Source organism: Mus musculus, chromosome 6 (assembly GCF_000001635.26).
Source record: "Mus musculus strain C57BL/6J chromosome 6, GRCm38.p6 C57BL/6J".
NCBI lineage: Eukaryota > Metazoa > Chordata > Mammalia > Rodentia > Muridae > Mus > Mus musculus.
The window spans coordinates 60,804,118-60,830,056 of NC_000072.6; the positions used below are offsets into that span (position 1 = coordinate 60,804,118).

General features: G+C 38.2%; 1 protein-coding gene across 2 annotated transcripts in view; it reads right to left on the minus strand.

The window, feature by feature from the left end:
• Positions 1 to 25,738, minus strand: part of Snca (synuclein, alpha) — a 98,283-nt gene extending 72,545 nt beyond the window's left edge. The window contains exons 1-4 of one of the 2 annotated variants that reach the window (NM_009221.2): positions 25,554 to 25,738; positions 23,364 to 23,510; positions 14,207 to 14,248; positions 11,500 to 11,642 (exon numbers count right to left, since the gene is read on the minus strand). In NM_009221.2, coding sequence (NP_033247.1) covers positions 11,500 to 11,642; positions 14,207 to 14,248; positions 23,364 to 23,484 — 306 coding nt within the window. In that variant the 5' untranslated portion in view covers positions 23,485 to 23,510; positions 25,554 to 25,738. Of the gene's footprint in view, positions 1 to 11,499; positions 11,643 to 14,206; positions 14,249 to 23,363; positions 23,511 to 24,606; positions 24,888 to 25,553 lie in introns of those variants that run through there. The other variant, NM_001042451.2, reaches the window with a different exon arrangement.
• Positions 25,739 to 25,939: the final 201 nt, after the last annotated feature.

The following is a 25,939-nucleotide window of genomic DNA, read 5'->3' on the forward strand; positions in this document are numbered from 1 at the left end:
ACTCAATTTATTAAGCCCAATAAAGAGATCCCCTCTCTCAAGTGTATTCCTTTTGGTGTTAAACCACTTAATAAAGCCAAACCACACCAAAAAAAAAAAAAGTCATCTCAATAATCACATGTCTAAACCAAAGATATAAATAGAAACATCAGATTCTTTATAGAAAAATATCACAATTATGCCACAGTCCATTTGATTGTTTGCCTTTGCTGCTACATTTCCTTCTCATTCCAACTCTGCAGTTGGCTGGCCAATTACAGAGGATAAACGCTTCTTCAGAAAGGTTAAATGAGTTGCCAGGGGTCTGGCAGTGCATAATTGAAAAACAACTGTCCTAAATTTCAAGCCACTGAATCGAGATACAAAACATTTTGAGCTCATTTCATTCAGCAATTCTATTTCATGGATAAAAATGTCAGTGCTCAAAGCAGTGTGGTGACCTCATACAGCATGGTGAAAGAGATAATGCCACACTCCATGAAGTACAGAGCTGCCCTCTTACCCAGCCACACTTTCTATATGCTTGAGCAAATAGGGCATATAAACCAGACCCTGGGGATAAAGATCAGGCTATCAAAGTGGATTGAGTAGCAGGTATGAAGTAGCTCTAACAGAACATGTAAGAACTACCTCTCTGTCAATCTTACAGTGGCTGTCCTCCATGGACAGATGATTGCTACTATAAGCAATTCTGTTAGTTTGAGCAGAGATATTTTGAAAGGTATCTGCCTTACATTTGTTATAAAATTAGATTAAAGATGAAATATTCTAGTAAATTTTAGACTTTGTATAACAGATAGATTAATTCCAAGCTAGGTAGCATAAGTAGGAAGCACATGCCTACCCCCAGAGACTTATCAGATAACATACAATTACTGAACAAAGCTTAAAGTGTCCAAGCTAAGCTGAGTACGCACTCCATAAGGTTGCATGACAGGAAATCATATAACATATTTAAATTGTTTCTCATTTGTGTGTGTGGACACCCAATAATCAAATAGAGATGTGAATTTTCAAACACATCCCCTCACAAGTGTAGTTAAAATGTAAATTTCATTTTACTCCTTGCATACACAGACCTGCAACTGTATTCATTTGTTGAACTGAGTTCCAAACAAATTAGTCCTATTGTTTGAATAAGAAAATACGAATGAAAGATGAGGCAGAAAGGAAGGAGGAGCTAGAGAAAGTAACCAAGGAGCTAAAGGGAACTGCAACCCTATAGGTGGAACAACATTATGAACTAATCAGTACCCCAGAGCTCTTGTCTCTAGCTGCATATGTATCAGAAGATGGCCTAGTCAGCCATCATTGGAAAGAGAGGCCCATTGGTCTTGCAAACTTTATATGCCTCAGTACAGGGAAATGCCAGGGCCAAAAAGGGGGAGTGGGTGGGTAGGGGAGTAGGGGGGTGGGTATGGGGGACTTTTGGGATAACATTGGAAATGTAAATGAGGAAAATACCTAATAAAATTTTTTTAAAAAGGAAATTGAAATGTACATAATTTTTCGCATTTTTCACTTATTTCATCATTATCTATTCACTCATTTCAGACTACACTGTTTGTTTTACTATGTATTATAGCTCTAAAGGAAATTAAATACTACCATGAAAATATTACAAATATGTTTAATAATTCCACTACACCAGGGAGTAGGGTGGATTCTTAAAGTATACCTAAAAATTAAAGTGTAATTAGAAATTTTAATAAAGTTTCTTATGGAGCAATTACCTTATATAGGAATTGATAATTCATTTTCACCTAATAGAATAATCAGATTCATGATAGCATCTAATTCCCACTTTCATAATCATATATTCCCAATGCAAACACAACTGGTCTTATTTATTCCTATTCCTGAAATTGTCGAGGGAAATATCAGTAATTGACTTATGTCCTGAATTGTTGTGTATTGTGAATATTTGGAAAACTATAGGACATTTTCTGTCATTTTATTTTGATAAGTAGCAATACAAGCTATGTTTCTAGTCAAAGCCTACATCCAAAAAAGGAACTAATCAAATTATTTCTTACTCTTTGAATTTGGGATAAGACTAGTGACTGTCACATAAGCACATTATAATCAGATTCTGCCTCCATATGAAGAGTTTGCCATTTCATTACAAAGTAAAAATACAAGTTAGATGTGCAAAGATATTAAAAAGAATACAGTCAACTGTGTGAGCAAGTCTGGCGAGCTCAGGAATGTAAAGACAATACCTAATATAGAGTGTATGCAAGCAATTTTCCAAAAGAGTAACTTTTAGCTTCTGTTACTAAAAAACAAAGAGAAGTACTCTGTGAGATAGCAGGCATGTTAACTTGTTCGATTGTAGAAATGTGGTATGTGTGTGTGTGTGTGTGCGCGCGCGCATATGTATCATTTTTAATCCCTTTAATAAATAAATTCCATAAAATCATGTAAGTTTGAAATCATCTTAAACATAATAGTAGCAGCTCAAATGAAACCCTATAAAATATTATACAATGGTTTTATGTGAAAGGACAGTAGCAATAAATGTTCACATGTATACAACTAAGACCAATTAGAACAACAAATCCACCAACCAGATCCCCCAGAGTTTCCAAGGATTAAACAACCAATCCAAGAGTACACATGGAGGGACCCTTGGCTCCAGCTTCATATGTAGCAGAGGATGGCCATGTCTGGCATCAATGGTAGGGGAGGCCCTTGGTCCTGAGAAGGATCAATGCCCCAGTGTAGGAGAATGATAGTGGAGTAAGGTGGGAGTGGGGGGGGGACACCCTCATATAAGTAATGGGGAAAGGAAATGGAGTAGAGGTTTTATGCAGGGAAACCAGGAAGGGGGATAACATGTGAAATGTAAATAAATAAAATAACCAATAAAAAATTTAAAAATCAATTCATGAAACTGTATTAGCACTTGTTAGAATATTAACCTCTGCCAGCACTTGTGAGAAAATAAACAGATTTGCATAGTATAGCTTGTATTTGTCCACTGGTATGCTTAAAGTCATACTACCATGCTGGCCTTACAATTTCTTTTGTAAAGAGCATCATCCATAGTCTGGCCTTTAAACATTTTTATTCATGTCTATGTTGCTGAAGGTTTCATGCTGACAGATTATAAACCACTGAACATAGAACTTGAGTGGAAAAAGTTTGTGTTCTTGTGTCAAGCAGGTGAAATATTATGGTTATTATTTGTCTGAAGCTACTTCATTTGCTATTCACAAAAACCCAGGTTAACACTCATCAGAGTTAGTATTTATTTCGAATAATACAAATTCTCTTTCATTTCTAACAAAAGCCACTTAACTCTTTCTATAATAGATATAAGCTTAGGGAATATACATACTATACTCACTGTTTTTCACTAGGGATAATGTCTGTTGCCCTCAGTGGTCTACATACATAACACAGGGAACATGCATTCATGATTCATGCATTTCTTGCTGATCCATCTGGATACCAATCACATATTAGCAAATGACTCAGTGCTTTGGAATTACAACAAACAAAAGTCCAGTAAGGCTATTTTTCCTTACAATTACAGAATTCTTTTCCTTTTAGAAATTTCCCTGATTAGAAATCACTAAGATTCACAATTCCTCTCCATACATATAAGAGCAGTGAAACATTTATGTACAATACAACCACTCAACATGTGTGTTTCTTTTTTTTTAATTGGGTATTTATTTCATTTACATTTCCAATGCTATCCCAAAAGTCCCCCACATGCTCCCCCACCCACCTACTCCCACTTCTTGGCCCTGGCATTCCCCTGTTGTTTCTAAGCAAGGATAATGTACACAATTAGCATGTTCTCCTTTTAGTGAAAAATACTATCTTAGATGGATCACATTGCAAAAATGCTACTGATGATATGGAACATCACTGATTTTGAAACAGATCAAGTAAGCCCATTGTGTTTATTCCTTTGAGGGGTATTATCATACTTTAAGATTCCAATGCTGCTCACAGACTCCACTACCACAACAGAGCAGATCACTCACTGTATCACAAAGCTTTCATTTAGGTTTGAATACTGTCCTGACTATCTTCGACTGAACAGACAGAACTTGGAGTTCTAATGCTTTCACACAACTTATTGCATTGGTCATTATTAAACACTGAAGGAAAACATCTTAAAATAAAGGAAAATGTTTCACTAATCCTCACCTTTGATTCCACCTGTAATATATGTATTTCCTTAGAGAAATGCAAAATGTTGCCTATGACCTGTGGATTCTTTGTGAGATTGTGATCAAATCACTCACCTAGAGGCAGCATATATCATCTGATCAAAGTCAGTTTCAGTGTTTAGGACTTAATGTGCACAACACTGCGCTCATCAATCGTGCCAACAGGAAGCAGGGAGAAGAATGTCATGATCATTAAAGACCATGCCAAACATGACACTGTTCTTTCTGCATTTGGTTAGCTCTCTTCTTATCAATCAAGAAATGATTATAGACTGCATGTGTTTTATTCTGTCTTGAAATTAAGGTTTTCAAACATTATTTTTATTCAGGGAATTTAGAGGTCTGGTTGGGTGAGGGCGGGGGACATCCTTGTGAAGACAAGTGGGTAAAGTAGAGGTATGGGATATGGAACAGTCGGAGGGTGGACAGGGTGGGGGGAATAAAATCTGGAGTGTAAAAAAATAACTAAATAAAATAAAATGCAATCCAAAAAAAAATAAAGTTGACCAGACAGATAAATTTAAAAAATTATTTATAATCTAATGATGAATGTTTCACGATTATCAATGCTTCAGCACTTTCTTCTGACTCTGGAGAAAAATAATTAACACTCCTGATCTTTGGTGCTTCAAGCTTACCTGTGTGAAAACTATGAGTTATCATGTGAATAGATTGATACCTAAAAGCACAGGATAAGAGGCAGAGCAATGTCATATATGCAAGGCAGCACACTCCACAATTGACTCAGTCCTTCACTCATTTTCAAAACATTTTTTAAATATTTAGCTACAACTTTTCAGAGCACTCTAGATGGAACTAAAAAGATGTCCATTTATTTAGCAATGGTTGGTTTAAATAGTAGGCCCAAACAGAACACCATTAAGCAGACAGACAGGCCAGATGTCCCAGACAGATGCTCAGTGACTAGCTTTGCATTGTAAACACTGTGCCATTACTCAACAGCATGGAGGCCAGTAACTTCCTAAGTTCAACATTCTTGGTACAAGCAGATCGTTCTCTCTGTGAAAATGGGGACTAGTTTTATATGCTGTACATAAAACCACTACTAGCTTATATTTCTGTCAACTCATATTAGTCAGTTTCCACTGTAACAATCAACTGAATGAGTTTGTAACAACTGATAAGCTTTTACACATAGCACATTGTAGATCAGATCTACCAAGTACTGAGTCACTTCTAAAATCTTCCATGTTTTATATCATTAAGTGTTTATGCCTGATTGTTTATAGTACAGTAATAATATATACATATGTTTTATATGGTAAAATTGATATGTACATGTAAAGAATCTAAATATTACACCAAATAGAATTAATAAATAAAGTAGTTTCAAGATATGAAGTCAATAGGCAAAATTAAGAATCAGTTTTACACAGATATCTAACTAAGAAAGAAACCAGTAATTCCACTTAAATAGTGTCAAGAGCATTAAGAGTGTCAATAAAAAGTACATAGAAATAAATCGAACGTAGGTTTTAAAGCCTAAATAACTAAAAATTATAAAACATTGATTTTTTAAAAAGTGAGACAGAGGTAAATGGAAAGAAAACCTGTATTCATGGATCTGAAGAATTACCAACGTCGCCAAAATGACTTAGAGATGGGATGTGCCTCTTCCCCAAACTAAAATGAAACATTTTACAGACATAGTCAAAAACCCTAAACCCACAAGAGTCAAATCAGAGGACTTTAAATATCCAAGCCACCTTAAGAAACAAGCAATAATATCAAAATTTCAGATTCAACCTGGAGGCATCAGAATGCCAGATTTAAAAATCCGTAACAAGACTTGAGTAACCAAAACAGCATTGTACTGGCATAATGTGTGCACTGGAACAGAGAACTGTAGACCCACAGACTCAACAGCAGGCAAGCTATGTCAAAAGTGTCAAAATCACACAATGGGGAAAGCAGCTCTAGGACATCATCAATAGACATTGCTGGGAAAACTGAACAGCCAAAAGCTCAAACACAACATTCAACACTTGAAAACTATTATAATAAAGTGCAAAGGAAAATGTATCAACATTGGTCTGAACAATATTTGGGGGTGGTGGTAAAACTCAAAATCTACTGGCTAGAGTGGGAATACATAGAAGCTGCATCAGACTGACAGCTTCTCCACTGTAAATTAGACTACTATCAAGATACAGGAGTAACCTGTAAAGAGGAGAAACAATTTGCAAACTATGTATTTGTTCAGTGCTCAACAAAAAGAAAGTAAGTGAAAAATAGTATCAGAGCCAAAGGGAATGGAAGACACCAGGGAAACAAGGCCTCTAAACATGGCCACAGAGGAACTCACACAGCCTGAGGCAGCATGCACAGAGCCTGCACAGCTGCACCAGATGGAGTCCTAGAGATGAAAGGAGAAGTGGACACATGCCTTCAGCCCTCACTAGAAGCTTGCTCCAATCCATAACCACTTGCAAATAAAAACTTGGTTTCTCCAAGCAAGACTCACTGGAGTAACAAGCCATGGGCTGCATGCCCAGCAGTAGATGCCAAAGAGAAAATTACGTCAGTGGCATCTTTGGAGGTTCTTTCTCTTCTAATATTTTGTCAGAGCACTGTATTTAACTTACAGGTCTTTATGCATGTATCACCGCTTCCATTCTTGTGGTTAATATGGGATTCCTGTGTGTGTAAACGTATGTCTCTGCATTCATTTGTGTTCTTTGTGCTTTTTCTTTCACTGCTTTTCTTCTGTTTGTTTTCGTTTTATCTAATTTTATTATTATCCCTTAGATACCTGTTTGTTTTCTAAGAGACACAGAAAGGGTATGGATACAAATGAGAGGGGAGATGGGGGAGAACTGGGAGGAGTTGGAGGAGGGAAACTATATTCAGAATATTCTGTATAAAAAAATCTATTTTGGTTAAGAGAAAAAAATCGACGAAAGAAGCTTTAGAGTTGGCTCTCTGAGTAACATGCTTGCTGTGTAAACACATGTCCTTGATTTGGATCCCCAAGATCCACGTGAAAAGCCACGTGACAGTGCACACCTGTAAATTCAACACTAGGAAATGGATCCTGAAACAAATGACTGAAAAAATATCCCAATGTCAATCTATGGACTCTATACATGCCTGTTCAGACAAGTGAATTTGCATAACACACACAAACTCACATGCACATGTTACATACATATACACATGCAAACTACACATAAAATGCACATACACATATACTCTACATACCACAGACACACAACAGACACATATCACATATAAACACACCAAAAACAACACACACACACATGCACACACACTGAACTAATTGGCTGGAAAGACACTTATCACAGAAGACATACAAATAGCCAAGGGCTGTATGAAAACAATTCTTCACTAACCCGTAAGTAAAAACAATTCAAAGCCACAATGATCTATTATCACCTATCGCCATTAGACTGGTCATCAAAAGGACAACCCACGGCAAGAATTGAGGGTGTAGAGGACAGGGAAGCTTTAGCACCTCTGCTAAAAATATAACTGAGTCACTACTAAGACTGAGTGCAAGTCCTCAAACACTAAAATCACAGCTACCATATAGTCTGAAACTCGAATTGGTAGATATAAAGAAAGAAACCCGCAGAATAGTTAAGATGTGCAAACATGCCAAAGAGTAATTAGCAGCTAAATGGGTAAAGATGTGTGCATATGTGTACAAATGCAATATTATTAAGCCTTCAAAAGGTCTATACAGACAGGGAAATCCTTACATTTGCCACAGCATGGATAAGCCTTGAGGACATTATACAATGCAAAGTAAACCAGAGGAACAAAGCTATATACTTTGGTATCTCTCATCTATGTAGAATATATTCTAAGAAAACATCAAGTCCATAGAAACAGGTTAGATTTGTGGCTACCAGGGGCTAGAAGGTGGAAGAAATGGCAAGATGTTGCTCATAAGTTATCAGGGGTAAGGAACTGGGAGGGAGGGAATGCCCTTGAAACTTAACATGTGACACAGTTCTTGCAGTTAATAATACCTGACTGCCACCACAGTCATTGAAGTCATTGATTATGTTAATTACCTTGATTGCTATAACAGTTTGTGGTTGTATGTATACTTAATATAACATTCTACTGTTAACATGTGTTATGACATATTCTACTTTTTTGTAGAGTAATCATTTTAAATTTTATTGTTATTTTAAATTAAAATAAATAATAAAAGATAGATATAATTAATCATCATTGAACTCCTTCTCAGTGCTAGGCAGACATAGTTAGTTATTCAGAAAAATAGATAAAGATAAATAACATAAATATAATTAATTGTCTTATTAAAGCTGGGAACAGGACTGGAGAGATGGCTCAGCAGTTAAGGGCACTGACTGCTCTTCCAGAGATCCTGCGTTCAATTCTGAGCAACCACATGGTGGCTCACAACCATCTATAATGGGGTCTGACGCCCTCTTCTGGTGTGTCTGAAGAAAGCAATGCTGTACTCATATACATAAAATAAATGAATAAAACTTTACAAAAAAAAAAAAAGCTAGTCCTTGAGACCCAACCACCAAGATAGTGTGACTAATCCCTTCTATTAGCCTTTTATTAGTATATGAGAGCTATTGGTCAAATCCCTGTTCTTCCAAGTTTCTCACACACGAGACACAATCATTATTTGTTACAAATGGGCCAATTGGGGTCACTAACAATCAATTAAAAAATTTAACAAATATATGCTTGTTTCTTTTCACCAAGATAATTTTAATTAGAATCTGAAAGATGAAATAAAATATTTCAAATTTCTTTAGAAATAAATCCAATTTTATTTAAACTGTGGATATGTTTTGAATCAAGTAATATGGCCACAATTACTGGCATTTATTTGTGTATTCCTTGAGTTATTGTAGATATTCAGAATTCATTTCTAAATTGGGCTTTACCAGCTTTTTGGTAAGGTAGCAAAACTCAGAGCTCCCCATTACATAAGGATAGGTCTTGGGCGCTTAGCACAAGCTTTCATAGCTACCAAATGACCAGTATACTATGAAGATCAACCATCTAACCCCAAACCAACAGGGTTTTATCCCAATTTTTTTTACTGCAATTTCTGTTTATGGTTTCATTTTTATATTAGAAAATTTTAGGAGCCCAGAGTTAATTCCTCTAGGAGAAATATCTGCAAATGTTTCATTTTGTAACACTGGTAGATTTCCGCTTTAGAATACTAAAATATGGATTGTTATTATAAAAGGTAGAAAATAAGTCTGAGTTGGCAAGATGTGAAGTGTTTTAATAAACCGTTTGTGACTTATAATGCATGTTTTAGGTGCAGACAAAGTGGGAAATGGAATGAGACATGCTTCCCAGCCTTTATACATTCCAAAGCACTAAGGTTTTCCACTAACTCTAGTATTGCACAATTCAATCAGTAGACAAAGGAAGGTATGTATTGGTGACACAGCTGGGCAAGTGATGTCACTTTGTCTGCACTTAAAACATGCATTATAAGTCACAAACGGTTTATTAAAACACTTCACATCTTGCCAACTCAGATAGATGTGTGTGAGGGTCATCGGGTAACTCCAGTCACTGCAGGAACTTGACACTCACTTCCCCTCTACAAATTCCACATTCCTCATCAGGAGTTGGTTTTAAATTGAGGGTCTGTTGATGGCCTTCCTTTGGTGCTTTGTTGTATATGTGTGATCATGTGTTTTTCTGACAAGAGGTTCCCTTGTTTTCACTAGATTGTCAAAGAACCTGTAATTCTAGACTCCTTGATACTAATCTGAAGTCTCTTAAAATTTTAAGTATGATAAAGATAAACATATGATTACAATGTCAAATGGAAAATAGGCATTGATATAGTTATTACCACAAAAATGACGTTACCACAAAAGCATATTGCACTCAGAGCAGAGCTGAATTGATCAGTCCATGTTGACATCAGCTGAGCACTTCTCTGAACACTTCCTAGATTATCTTGGGTTACATTTAATTTCCCTAACAATAGAACTGTCTATGAAATGTACATCCTCAGTTTCCCAATCCACTATCCATGGTTTGTTCTGCCACCTAGGATGAGTGAAATAGAGAAGACCCATAGTAGTCTGCCCACAGGTGAAAGTATCTTTCTTTTGTGTTTCAGGATGTCTACTTCAGAACCCATTTGATTACAACTTTTGGATCAGTCAATAGCCAAAGGTTTTACACCATGTATATGATTATTAATCCTTAGAAAATTGTCATTTATCCATTCTTTCGATCCTTAATAAGCTCTTATTCATTACTGAATTTGTAGTTAGGAACTTGCCTAGACACATGAAGTATCAACAAGCAAAATAAATATTTACATTATGATAGTGCCTACATAGACAAAGAAAAATAACATACTCAAAACAAGTAGATTATTTAATTTATTTTAAATGCAATGACACTTTATCAAACAAGAAGAAATTAGAATAGAAAGGTTATGGTTTTCATGGGTGAGAATGGTTCCAACTTTAAATAAATTAGGCATTGCAAGGAAGATGTCATTTAACAAAGACCCAGAGCAAGAGAAACTGAGATGGGCTTTTTTGGGGGGAAGCTGGAATCTCTCAAAAAAAGTATAAAAGTACATGTGACATAAAAATGCAAAACTCATCCTACTGTAAGATCATGAGGTTTGTGAAACGTCATCTTCCAGGGGTCCTCATTTTCTGTTCCTTTAACATTTGATAGGAAAATTATACCTAGAATATGTCACTGCAGCCTCATATTTATCCAGAAGCAAATTTAAAATTCTGAAAATGTAAGAATCACCATATGAAACCATGATCTGTGTTTGGTATGAACTTTAAGTCTCCCAGTTGGCAAAATCATATTTGGAAATGAGTTGTTACATGATATGCAAATATGTCATTTAATAAGAGATGATGTCATTCCAAATAAATCAAATGAAAGATCTTCTTTCTGAAAATTTAGAAATTACTCATGATTGCTTCTCAACCTTTTGGCTAAGTTCAGTGTAAAAATTACTCATGAAAATGCTTGCTATTGCTATAAAGAGGAATTCCAGACCTACCATTTACATGAAAGCGGTTATTCTTTCTGAAATGTCACTGGTCTCTTAGTGTTTACTACGTTTTTTTAGTTCTATATCTTTCTTCCAGAAACTAAAACAATCAGGGTTATTGTGTGCATGACATTTCCCAAGGACATCAGTGCATCAAAATAAGAGCCCTTTAAAGGCAGTGTTCCCCACAGTGTGCATCATGTGCATGCTCTATGATGCATGCAAGGACATGGTGTCCAGGGTTATTACTGAGCATAAAACAGGCAGCCATACCTTGCCCATCTGGTCCTTCTTGACAAAGCCAGTGGCAGCAGCTATATTCCCAGCTCCCTCCACTGTCTTCTGAGCGACTGCTGTCACACCAGTCACCACTGCTCCTCCAACATTTGTCACTTGCTCTTTGGTCTTCTCAGCCACTTAAGAAAATCAAGAGTGACAACAGAGTAAAAGATGATGGTGTGACAGAGACTTTAATAATTCCACTTCTAGCAGCTGTCAACTTCTATAGACACATATATCATAGGTAACAGGAGTCTGAAGAAACAAGACAGCAAGGTAGAAGAGACATGTTTCAGCCAAACACTGAATATGAATTTAGTGCAGAAATTAGAAAATATTGGGAGTTTAATTATAACACATAGCAACAAGTGAATTGGATTTGGTTTGCATTGAGGTGAGTGGACACAAAACATTGCAGCCAGGTGCAGTGTCAAGTCTGAGCATTGCTATACAATTTCAGTATCAAAGCCAGCTAGCTCTGTGACCTCACTTCCCAAAGTCACTTCTATTATCCCTTCTAAGTAACATTTCAAACATATGTAGTGGCACTTCTTTGAAAGTCCAGAATTCAAAATGTTCCTAAATTCTTAACTTTTGAGCAGCACAAATACTACTCAATAAATTACGCAATTTATTTATATGTGATGGGGAGAGATAGCACTTACTGTGGCCTTTCTTGACAATGCATTTCTTCATAGTCTGACTAATTGTGACAGTATATTTGATATTATATATTACTGTCAGGTTTCTAAACTGGTAGAATGGTGGTACAAGGTGCCACAACCACACCACTGTGTCCTTGCTGCTTAACAGTGTCTCTTATAGCCGGGAGGTGCATGCCTTTAATCCCAACACTTGGGAGGCAAAGACAGATTTCTGAGCTTGAGGCCAACCTGGTCTACAAAGTGAGTTCCAGGACAGCCAGGGCTATACAGAGAAACCCTGTCCCAAAAAGCAAAAACAAAAACAAAACAAAAAACAAACAAACAAAAACGTGTCTCTTATAGTGTTTTGTTAACACTAGATTTGATACAGTTAAATATGGAAGGGAACTTTCAGTAGTAAATATTCAAGAATCCTGGGTTATATTATATAATGTGTCTTTACCTACTGTGGAGCATTTCAAGTTCCTTAATAGACTAAAAGGATATATAAAAGGCATGTAAATTGTCAACATTATAAAACTATGGAAATGCAAGCTTGCTGACAATTATTTTCTAGAAAATATTTCTAAAATGTTGCCTACTGCAGAAACTTTCCACACCCCTCTGACCTCTCTTGCTCCTCCAGCCCCCACTCTCTTTTCCACACAGTATAAAAACTCATGCTTTATATCCTTGTCATTCAGGGAATATTAAAAATTTCCAAAGTTGTCAATAGAGAACAATGCATCCACAATAGACTCTGAATCTCACCAGTTCCTTCTCCCTCAACTATGGAAGCTGGAACATCGTGGCTCTGGATGTGGGCCTCCAGCACTCTGTACCTGTCTTATCTGTCTTATGAGAGTCAAGCCTAAGTTTCAGCTTCCAGGAACCAATCAGTCTGCTTACTCTCTTGCTATCTGCACTTTTTGTGGGACAGCAACTGAAAGAAGTCCTCACCATTGTGAACTTCCAAAAGGGTCTTGTTCCTGGGCTTCAGTGTTGCTTTAGCATCATTATTCTTTATCAGTGTGCTAAAAAGAATGAGTTCTTTTCCTCCATGGCCAGCAAATGATTCTTGGGAAAGAGCCACTGGAAGACACAGGTTGCCACTGTGTGATGCTATCTTATGCAGTGCATTTGCTTTGTTATGTGGTGTCATGGCCAAGGTTCCTGATCATATCAAGTTCATTCCTGACAGGTCTTTTCCCACTTAAGGTAGTCTGATGCATGGCAAATGGACATAAGGAACTTTAGCTACCACCAAGCTTTGGCAGCTTGGTTATGTTTATCATTTTCTCTTTGGTTTTTCCCTTCTTATTGTTCTCCTGTTGCTTTTCCTCCCACAGTAAATTCATTGTCTTTGTCATTTTTGATCATTATAATTTTAGTCATATTAGTTCAATATTTATTATTTTAGTCTTATTGAAAATCTTTTTGAAGATATGACAAGTGGATACAAATAAAATAAAAATATACAGCTTTTTAAAAATAACACACTACTAAGTATATTTTCTAAAAAGGATTGTTAATCACAGAGGAAATATCTAATCAGTATAACTGATGGTATAAATACTAAATACTAAAGAAATGTTTACATCAAATATTTAAATTAATAATAGCATCATTATATTTTATTTATTTAGCCTACTACCCAAATACCAAATTATTAGAATTAAATACCATTGACAAATCTAAATCCGTCATTCTTAGCCATTAGAATATTGGGCTATACATTTTTAATCCATATTTGTCTACTTAAAAATATTTCATTGCATAAACATTAAACTTTAAACAAAGCCAATATGCAAGGTCCATTGGTGATACCTGTACTCCCAGTTCTTAGAAGATTGAAGCAGAAGCTGTTCTGGCTTGTGTAGCTAAACTCCATCTCACCATACCAAAATTAAAAATTAGATACATAAAAAAATAAATTGACCCATGTTCCTCTGTAGACAATGGCTCTTACACTTATATCTTGAAGTATAAGCATCAAGTTAATTTAGCCTAGAAGGCATTCGGCATATCACCCCTGGATAAAAGACAACAGAGCTTACCTGTTGTCACTCCATGAACCACTCCTTCCTTAGTTTTGGAACCTAAAGAACAAAGAAATTGAACGCATAAATATTAAACTGTCCTTCAATTTACAGCAGCCAATTAAAAATTCTCAATATTCAGAAGGGAATGTACAAAGATAACTTCAGAAGACTAACAACCACCAATCACACTCAGAAATCACTAAAGTGGGGGGGATCTGGCCACCACCCCAGAGGAAAGCTACCACCAGCCTATCCAGGTTGAGTTCAGGAGGGAAGCCTGGAGAGGGTTTAGTGGGTAGCCAGTTGAGTTAGTCAGCAGTATGAAGCTCCTGTGCTGTTCCACCTGGGAGATAATAGACAGCAACTGGGCACTGTGGATCTCAAAAGGCTACAAGCTTCAGTGGTTAATATCATAAAGATCTGACATATGTTAGAGGCAACAGATATGTGTAGCTTGACCACACAATGTGAACATGGATGGGAACTGCACCAGAGGCAACACTGGTAAAAGTTTTGTGCCTTTATTTATCAGATAAAACATAAAACACAATGCACAAAACATAACGACTCTTTACATAACCCTTGCTTGATGCTTTCTTCATCAATTTACAGAGAGAAGGAAAGGGAAGATAACACAGGCATAGTAAGATTCTCTGTGCAGACCTGAGAATGCTGTAAAAGCACAACAGAGCAGAGACTGCACAATCCACAACAAAAAAGGGAGAGGAAAGAAGATATCAGCGTCTGCCCAACCCCTGGTACAGATTGACCTCACATCATCTCTGATGCAGCCATTCAATACCCATTTCATACATAAGGAAACTAAAAATCATAATTAAGTGATTTGCATAATTATTAAGTAACAGCATGTTACTTTCAAACTAGGACTGTATGTAAGATAAGAATTTCACCTATGCCTTGAGCCATTACTAAACAAAGAAATAGCTATTGCACATATTATTAAAAGTAAGTTTGTTAATCATTTTAAAAATAATCTTTCTAATGCTTAAAATTTCAGTATAATGACCACCATTTGATTAAATAGTTTGGAGATTTAAGGTTCATTTGAAAAACTCTGGTTTTGATTTATACCAGAGTCTCTTCTTCCAGTCATCCACTGGTGAGTATCTGGGTTGCTTCCATAACACTCTATGGTTGAATAGTCAAATATGCATGGTATGCAGTACATCATTCTTGTATGGTGGCTCTGGTGGTTGCACAGAAGTGGCATGGCTGGAAATTTTATTTCTTACTTTTTAAGAATTCTCCACACACTGGGTTTCATAATTGACTTGTAGTCGGAAATAAAAAAGAAGGAAATTATGATATGTGTAGGGAAAAAGTCAGATCATCATGTTCAATGAAATGACCCAGCTCACAGAGAAAAACATAGCATCATTTTTTCTCCCAGATATGCATAGAGTGATAAAAAGTACGCAAAAGCAGCTGGGCTTTACTAAAGAAGTGGAGAGGAAGAGCAAGGGGGAGAAAGAATAAAGGAGAGGAGTTATGATCAAAATACATTCATGAATTGTGAAAAATCGTGTTCTATATACTTATATAAAAATGTCCTTATGGAATGGAACCATGAACAATGAGTATACACAACAAAAATGAAAGCGCAGGAATAACAAAGCAAATAAAAATATAAAAAGCATTATCTCTACAAATAATAATAAAAAACTAGTAATAGAAGGGTGGCTATAACCTTGTATATTAAATGCATCTGTGGGAAGATCATTGTGAGAATGTGCAGCCAGCAGAGCTAGCCTGGAGCAAGAGTGAGACGGGATCAAGATGCTGACAAATCTCATCCTTAGACAGGCAGGAGTTAGGATCACTCTCTCCCTATTCTTAGTCTACTTGCTGTGGCATCAGGCCTCTATGTCCCTCACCTATAAAGACAATCATGTTGTCAATGGCCAGATTACAGATTCAACAACCTCTCTCCCAATAATTCCTGGAATTCCTCTTTCTTTAAATGACACATCCTCAGCACCTCGAACCTAGCCAATAATCTACACCCACCCAGAAATCCCTAGCACTGTCTAAGTTGTTATGTCTCACTAAAGCTGATCCCAGAAGTCAATCCATCATACTTATGGTAGTCTGAAGCCTGAACCGCCTCTGCTCCCCTCAGCCTATTAGGCCAGTTGCCAATTACCTCCAAGGAAGGGGAGACCCACACATCATAATGAGGCCTCTCACTTTGTACAATCAATACTGATAATTTTATCTGCATGCATAAAATTTTTATATATCTGTATATATATACAATATACATGCATATTATATATACATACATATAAAAATACACATTTTTAAGTGAAAGCTATCCTATAGGGATAAAGACATAGTTCTTAGTGCAGCACTGTTTTCTGATGTTTAAGGACCTAAATTTGATCCCCAATATTACCAAGAAACCAAGGAAGAAAGGACTAAAGAGATGGAGAGAGGAACATTAACTAAAATAATCTTATCTAGACACAGAAGAATGCAAAGGATAAAAAGGACATGAGGACATATAAGCTGAAAAAGACTTAGGCCAGCATGTGGGGGGGGGGAATTTTAAAACTTTAAAATAGTGGATTTTAAAAATGCACTATTTGAGAAGAAAAAAAATGTCTTGCTACATGGACAGAAAACAAGAAGAGGAAAAAAAACTAGTACAAAAACTATATCATATACATAGCTTCCTAGAAGCCAACTGCTCAGTCATAAAGTACAGATACCAACATTTAGAGTAAACATTCCCTGTACATAACTAACTTGCCAATCAAAGTCTTCTGTTTGGTGATGAACACTGTGACCAAACACAAAGTGTGGAAAAGGAGATTTCTCAGCTTCCAGTTTGGAAGTTCATTATCGAGGGAACCAAAAGTAGAAACTCCAAGCATGGCAGGAACCTGGAGGCAGGCTCTGATGTGGAGACCTCGGGAAAATGCTGCTCACTGGTTTGCTCTCCATATCTTGCTCAGCCTGCTTTCTTATAACACTCAAAAATACCTGCCTAGGGGTGGTGCCACCCACAGTGGGCTGGGTGCTCCTCCATCAGTTGTCAATCAGGAAAATATCCTCACAAACATTACTATGGGTAAATCAGAGGTAGACATTTCCTCAAATGTTATGTCCTCTTCCCACATATCTCTACTTCCTGTCAAGTTGACAAACACTAACTATGAGGTAATTTCTAATTCCAAAATTGCTTAAAATTCAGATGTGCATTTCTACAAGCTGAATAATATGATCAATAAGATAACCTAAGTACATGTACAAAAGTATGTTAAATTATTTAGTAAATAGTTTTGAAGATATATACATATAGCCTTAAGAGAATTTTTGTCTATTTTATTTAAAATAATATTTTAGAAAGGAGTCAATTAAACCCTCATTAATTAAAAAAGCATATGTAGGAACTTTTATTTTGAAAATAAAGAACCACCCACCCCCACCCCGATACAGAGTCCAGATTTAACTCTTCACTTCACTAAAGGTTAACGAAATCTGCATCATGATCTTGGCAAAAGAATAAAAGGAAATCGTTGAAGTAAAGCCCTCAGTACTGTTGAATGCATGATACAGACATGGTGCAAACTCTTGTTCTTACCCATACAAATGCCTCTGAAGGAGAAGCTGAAGCTGAAAGCACAGGAAAGATCACCGCACTAGAAGCAGCGCAGAGAGAAAGGCACACTTGTTAGCAGGAACGGATATGTGTTCTGCATGGGTGCTGTCTGCATGCATTTCATAGGCACTGCTCATTTTGCAAGGGACTGTAGAGCTGTGAGGACAAGCTGAGCTGATCAGTGTACAGAACCTAACAATGAATGGGGAAACTGTATAAGCAGTGGATGGTGAGGGGGCTATGAGTCAAATTATTAAACACAAGTATGTTGGGAAATGATAAAATGTTAAAGCTAATATTTATTTTATATTTTGTAGTTTAGAATTTTTAATTTTTGCAAAAACAATGTGCTTATTAAGTAGTTTCAACAAAGCTTGCCTTCTTCTCATTGCATATGCCTTTACGGTGTGGGTATCTTTTTCATGTCCTAAAACATTGGGTGTGTTAGAATCCACAGTGGAGTAGGAAGGGAAGGGCAGCAGGAACAATGGAGAGCTTGCATATTGATCCAAAAGCAGGGGACCAAGAGTACACTGGGAATGATGGGTGGCTATTAAACCTTCACTGCCTCTCCCTGTGACATACCTCGGCTACCAAGGCTACACTGCATATTCCTTCCCAAACAGTACCACTGGCTGGTACCAGGTTCATGAGACTCTGGGTGGCATTCCTATTCAAACCACCACAACTCTTCATGCCGCGATCTGACTCTGATAGTTCTTTTAGCATGGGGTTAAGAAGGCATTACTTCCTCTGAGACAATGGCTTCTGATATGTCACAATCCTCAGTGTAAGCTTGTACATTTACCTCCTGACCCTGAAGTGTGTACATACTATCTAGGACTACACTAGAGACCACATATGCTAGCTCTACTTTCTTTCAAGTTGATATACACTAACCCGGGTATGAACCAATTGCTATTTCCAAAATTATTAAATATTCAATTTACATTTCTGCAATCTGAATATTCAGCTGTTATTTTTCTATAAACAAATTGCTCCCAGGATTTTGCACTTTATTGCCTTGATGTGACTTCACCTCAGCTGGTCAGTTTCCCCTTTCTGAGATGTGTGTCTGTAAAAATATCACACGGATTTATTAGCAGGTTACAAAAGACAGCACACCCACAGGTGCTGCTTTTTGTGCAAATCTTGTAACAGATGGAAAGTGGCAGCTCATGGACAAATTCTGAAAGAAGTAGTTTAATGTAGTCACCAATTACATTGGGCTTTCATTATTTTTGCGATAATTTTTAGGGTGAAGTGCTAGCAGTAAAGTTTGTACCTCGAATAATTACTATTAATTTATGCACTGCAATCACAGGTGTTTAAGTTGTGCTTTATGAGACAGGTGCTATTCACATCACAACTGGAAATGGTGGTGGGCAGGGCACCCTGCACAAGTAGTAGAACAGCTTGCGTGAGAGAACTCAACTCTTCTGTATCATCTTCACTACAACAAGCTTTAAGAGCTCCTGTCTAGAGGAGACACAGGGACAAAGAGTGGAGCAGAGACTGAAGGAAAGGCTTCATTTTATTTGCAGACACCAAACCCAGACACTACTGCTAATACCAAGAACTGCTTGCTGAAAGGAGCCTGATACAGCTGTCTCCTGAGAGGCTCGGCTAGAGCCTGATCAATACAGATTCGGATGCTGGAAGCCAACCATTTTGAAACCCCATAGGAATATCAATCAACAAGACCCTCCAGAGCTCCCATAAACCACCAACCAAAAAGTACACATAGAGGAACCCATAGCTCCAGCTGCATATGTAGTAGAGGATGGCATTGTCTGGCATCAATAGAAGAAGAGCCCTTGGACCTGTGAAGGCTGGATTCGCTAGTGTAGGGGAATGCCAGGGCCGTGAGGTGAAAGTATATGGGTGGCAGGGGAGCATTCTCATAGAAGCCAGGGAAGGGGTTTAGAATAGAATAGGGGATAACGTTTAAAATGTAAATACATAAAATACCCAATTAAAAAAAAAGCATGACCAAGGAAAACTAATGCTCACTGGCTGGTCTCTTGTCTGTCTTCTTTGCCTCAGCAGTAACAGAGAATTTGACGTTTGGTAAAATCATGGAATGCCTCTTTAATGAAAGACAAATGAGTCTTGAAGGCCCTGTATCTCAAACCATACCTCTCACCTTTGTTATCCTAATTATCAGCTAAGTTATAAATGATAGTTTATCTTCAGTTTACAGGTGAGATCTAACTGATAAGATATAGCAAAAAAAAATTAGTCATCAAGTAGCAAATAAGAAGTAAGATATGGAAGCTGGGGAACAATATAATAATGGCTTCTCTGAGCCTAGAAATGTACCCTGCCTTCCACCCCACCCTGTCTTGTTTATTTGGAATATTACAAGGATACGGACCTAAGAGGAATGTGAGAAATGAGTCATATCATTGGTTTATATGCTGACTACTTAGCAACATGTAGTTAAGTCTCACATGTGAGACTTAGGAGTTAGATGTGTGACCACAGCTCTTCACCAGGCAGTGAAACAGAACTTGAAGGTGATTTTCTTTATAGTATTAATAAAACTAACATGAAGTGAAGAAAACTTTTTGACTTTAAATTCAATTTATAATTATACATCACGCCATTGAGACTGTTGATTATGAAGCTAAAATATGTTAATTGAATTTTTTGTGCAAATATCACAGAGACAATCAGCACACTGATTAGTATGGCAGGTCTTCAATTCATTGAAAGGCAGTTGTCCAAGGCATTTGTTATTAGAGATGAGATGAGACTTCTGCCAAGCCTTTTCAGCCATAAGTGCTGAAGTTTACATTGTTTTTCTTTGATTACTTCTAACCTTTTATTTTTAATCTTTTGTTTTTCTGGTACGGGAATAGAACCCAGGGCTGCATGCTGGCAGACAAGCACTGTGCCACGGGAGCTATGTCCAAAGTCCAGATTATTTCTAATCCTTCAGGTTAGGTATTAATAATAGTTTCATATCTTGGATAAAAAGTAAGAAATTAGGTTGACTGAGTAACAGATAGATTGAACAACTTCTCTGACAAGATTCAAGTTTCCTAAATATGAAAGTGCACTCAGTTACTACCTTAACTACATAACTTTAGTAACTTTACAAAGCAGTTGCATTTTTATGAACTATGTGTATGTGAAAAAGGGGAGGAGACTCAAAGATATCAAGTTACCTCCTGCAGATGCTAAAGGCAGAAATCATGTGGCTTGAATTAAATTTCTGTCTGTATCAAGTCAAGTCCAGAGTCTACATTCCTTTCATTTCTCTATAGTCTCTGAGTCAATAAAGACAGAGGCAGAGTCACACTGTTTTTTGCCTATGGTTGTTTTCATACTTTAACAGCACAGTTGATTATCTAAGCAATAATCAGTATAGCCAACAGTACAGCTGATTATCTATGACAGATTTTCTAATATGTGTTGGAACATTAACAGAAGTTGACAAATATCTGAGCTATCATTCTTATCTTCACACATTACTCTTCATCCCAAACTCTATGCATGTGTTCAGCTTTTAATTAGATTCCAGAACATAATAAGCAATTGATTAATTAAACATGTTTTAAATATAATAACAGACATTGATAATTTTAATAATATTAGACATATTAAAATTACACTTTCAATATAATGGCCTCACAGAGACCAACAAAATTAATCTTTGAAAAATATAATCACTTTATTTGCCCAAACTCAAAATTAACAATAAAAACAAAGAAGTGTTCTGCTTGACAAAATCCATTTATTATCCAGAAAGAGTAATATACTAAATTAATATTCAACAACTTCTAAATTTGCTTTAAATTAGTGATCTACAGATATGTTTCTTAAGCAACTGAAGTAAAAAAAAAAAAAATCAGTCACAAGCCTGTAGTTGTGGAAGAATTGAGTTTTTCCCCAAATCTACAAATTACTGCTTTTATATTCTGAATTCTATCTAAAACATTATACTTCACAATTCATTAAAAAAAAAACACTCTAAAATTAGCTCATTGACACCCTTCTCTTACAATACTCATTACAAGACTTTCTGAAAGGATGTTTTAAGTAGAAAAAGAGAATTAATTCAATGTAAAATTATTCTGTGAAGAATTAGGAAAGGTGATCTGCTAGAAACTTCAATGAAAAGACACATTCATGAAAATGTTTACAAGTATCAATTCCTCACTGATCGTTTGGAGGGTCAGCATGGCTTCCCCCGATTGGTACTCTGGGTAGCATCTGCATCACTTTTGCCACCTGTTCTGCTCCTTTTCAGCCTGAATGTTTACCCTGAGTCTTCCACCAAGAGAGATGCCCTCCTAAGAAGGTGGAAACAGTGTTCACAGGAGGAAAGAGAGGTAGATGAACCCTGCAACTGTGCTCCCATGTGCACCTGTGTCTCTGCTGGGGATAAGCATGTGTGCATGGGTGTCTATTCCTTCCATGAAAGTACTAGAAGGGATTTGTAAAGTTACAGCCAATTTAACACAGGGAAAGACAGAGAAAGGGAGTGTTGGCCTTCCTTTCAATGTGTACAGTCAGGCAGAAAATGGCACTAAATATCAACCTCTTACTGTTCAGCATGTATGATCTCTGACAGGTGAACTAAACAAACATTTCTGAAGTTCCTTAAGTCCCGCTGTTCCCACTGACCAAGTGATCCCTAAAAGGAGATCCACCAAAGAAGACTTGCTTTCTTTCTTCTATTTGAGGGTCAAAGGAGTTGTATTTTCACAGTTGTAAAATAAAATTATGCAAAACTATTGTTTAAAGCTTTATAATTTATTAAACTTAGCAGGTATTACCTATAGTGATGATGAAAGAAATCAAAGTCCCATGAGTACTTGTGGCTCACTTTCTTTCTTTCTTTCTTTCTTTCTTTCTTTCTTTCTTTCTTTCTTTCTCTTTCTTTCTTTCTTTCTTCCTTCCTTCCTTCCTTCCTTTATTTCTTTATTTCTTTGTGTGTGTGTGTGAGTGTGTGTGTGTGTGTATGTGTGTGTGTGTATGTGTGTATGTGTGTATGTGTGTGTGTAAGAGAGAGTGTGTGTGTGTGTATTGTGTGTGTGTGTGAGTGTGTGTGTGTGTGAGAGAGAGAGAGAGAGAGAGAGAGAGAGAGAGAGAGTGTGAGTGTGTGTGTGTGTGTGTGTGTGTGTGTGTGTGTGTTCTCACATAGTTCAGGCTGGCATCAAATTCTCTGTGTAGCTGAAGATGACCATCAACTCCTGGTCCTTGGGCCTCCACTTCCCAAATGCCACCAGGCTTACTGCCATACATGTCTTTGATTCATAAGCATATTCTTGGTTATTTTTCATGGGTTGCCAATTTTTAAAATTCAGTGTATTCATACACAGAAACAGAAAACCAAATAAAAAACCTACATAAATAACAAGATTAATGAATCTAAGGACAGAAAACATTGTCCCTGTTTGTTTCTGAGAGCTAATATGCAGGTTCATATTCTCTCACCTCCACACAGCTGTCACTCTTCTGAGAAGCTGTGATGCACACGAATCAGACACCACACACCAGCCACCCCAATTCATTAGTCACAGTGTCACTACCTACCTACATAGAGGACTCCCTCTTTTGTCTTTCCAGCTGCCTCTGCCACACCCTGCTTGGTTTTCTCAGCAGCAGCCACAACTCCCTCCTTGGCCTTTGAAAGTCCTTTCATGAACACATCCATGGCTAAAGATGTATTTTTGCTCCACACTAGAGAATACAGAATACATTTTGAATTAGAAAATTTGGGTAAAAAAATAATAATAATAAGGTTTAAAACAGCTAGAGAAAGAAAGGAAATTGAGGGGGAAAAATCAGTATGCCTTCCCCCAAGTCCTGGTGTAAGTGTGATTTCTTGGGTGGGGGGATGTGGGGGTGCTGGGCACAGTGTTGATTGATTGTTGAGTTATGTCACTCAATACTAGGAAAAAGTCATGTCACTTAAGGATGGGATGGATCTAGTTTGATCATTCGACTGCTCTTACATACATATTTCAGAAGAAGAGTTGCAGAAGGGGAGGTGGGCATCCTCTACCCCATCAAGTTCCCAGGGCCCAAAGGTTACATTCAAAGTAAAAAGACTATCTAGAAAAGGAACATGGGAGGTGGGCGTACAGAGATGGAGTGGGGGCAAGAGGATAAAAGACCCAGAGAGGAGTCAGTCTTTGGAGAAGGAAGGGAGGGGAACTGTTTAATCTAGAAGTAGGGAACTGCTTGAAGCCCAGCCTTTCTAATCTTGCAAGACCTTCTGCCCACCACTAGCTCTTTGCCTGCTATCTGCCCAGAGCAGGCGCTGTCCATACACTTGAGCAGTCTCACTTGAGCACCACCCAACCAAGAAGCTCTGTCCTCAGCTGGAATCCTCTAGAAGACCCTGCACCCCATGCTCATTAACCCTTTATCACCTGTTGCCTACTGTCCTCTGCACTTCTATTAATCATGGGCCAAAGGCACCCTTCTTCCTCTACAGAAAGAAGCTGAAATGCCTGGGGTTGGAGCATGAAAGTTGGATGCTCAAATTCCACCCAATGCCCAGCACTAAGCTTCCACCATCCAGCACTCAACATGAAACACCCTAGCGTTTCCGCTTGAAAAAGCAGATGCCACAGGCAACCTGGCCTTTCCCTCGGGCTTTGACAGGATGGAAGGGCATGTCTCCAGCGAAAGGAAAGCCGAGTGATGTACTTTCCACGCACTGGCCCAGTCCCCACCGCCAAAGCAGCTGTAGTTGGTCTTCTCTAGGCGTCCCGGCTCTTTGCTCCGGCTAGCTAAGATCCCCAGAGCTGCCCCATCTACAGGTACTTACCGGCTCCCTAGGCTTCTGAAGAACTCCGATTCTTCCTGTTTTCCCCAATCTAATTTCAATGAAAGAGGCAAGGGCAGGCAGGGGCAGGGGGAACACCTGCTGGTCTCCTGCCGTCTGCTGCCTGCTGCCGGGCGCTCTGGCTCCCTGGCTCCTTCACGTCGCCCCCGCAGCTGATTTGTCAGCGCCTCTCCCCGCCCCTCGCCTGCCTCGTGCCTTCGCTCCTCTTCCTAGGGAGGGGACGGGTTGGTTGGAGGTGCGGTGCGTGAGGGCTGTGGGTATCTGGAGCACATTCCCCCGGATGGAAGGAAGAGAGGACGGCCTGAGCCTCCCCTCGAGTTCAGAGGGCCCTCAGTTTTATCGTGGCTGAACTTGAGCTGGCGCCTCTCCTGCCCCACCCCCCTCCTTCCCTGCCTCAGTCTGTTCCCAGTTCCTCTAGGCGACCCCCTCCTCCAGGACGAGCCCAGATGCCACACCAGAGAGCTGGACCGCCTGAAATGGTCTGTGTGCGGAGCCAGGCAATGGAGAGGGAGCACACACCCTTGGGGTTGCTTTTGTTCACACAGCTTAAGATTTCCATTTGTTTTTACCCCGGAGGAGTCTAAAAGGGTTCTGGGTGCAAAGGGGAGCCGACTAAGGAAGAGTTACAGGTCGAAGAAGCAGGGGGAGGCTCAGCAAATCCTCATTCCCACTCCACTATCACCATTTTCTTTTCCACCAATCAGCGGCTGCCAGACGCTGATTTTTTTTTCCCCATCTGTGGAGCAAGGAATAAATATCCCCCAACCGTCGAAAACCAGCTGCCTCAAGGCTTTTTTGCACTTGAGAAAGTGGCTTACTATAGAGTTACAGGATAGGAAGGTAGCGGCTGTGGGATTCACCCTCTGGGACCATCACAGGCAGTTTCTTCCTTAGTCCCTACTTAATGGCAGATTTTGCACACCTCTTACCTTTCCGACTTCTGGCTGCGTGGAGCTCCAGCGAACAGACTCTTCTTCCAATCCAAGCACACGCGCAGATAGATGCACAGGCTTTGAGACAATTTCTGTGTTACTTAACACGTTCCCACTTCTCTCTGAGATGAGCAGAATACCACTGTTTTATAGCAGAGTGGATTTGAGTGCCAAGCTCCTCCCCCAGCAGAGTGCCTTGCTTTTCCTTTCTTGTATTCTGAACTTGTGTTGGGCACTGGAAGCTAAATCAAGCGTTTACTGTATTAAAAGGGGGGGGGGGTCGTAGGAGGGAATGCTTTCTCTGATCCTTGAAGTCAGTTGACTTCTGAATCCTGAAAAATAAATAAATAAATAAATAAATAAATAAATAAATTGAAGTCTAA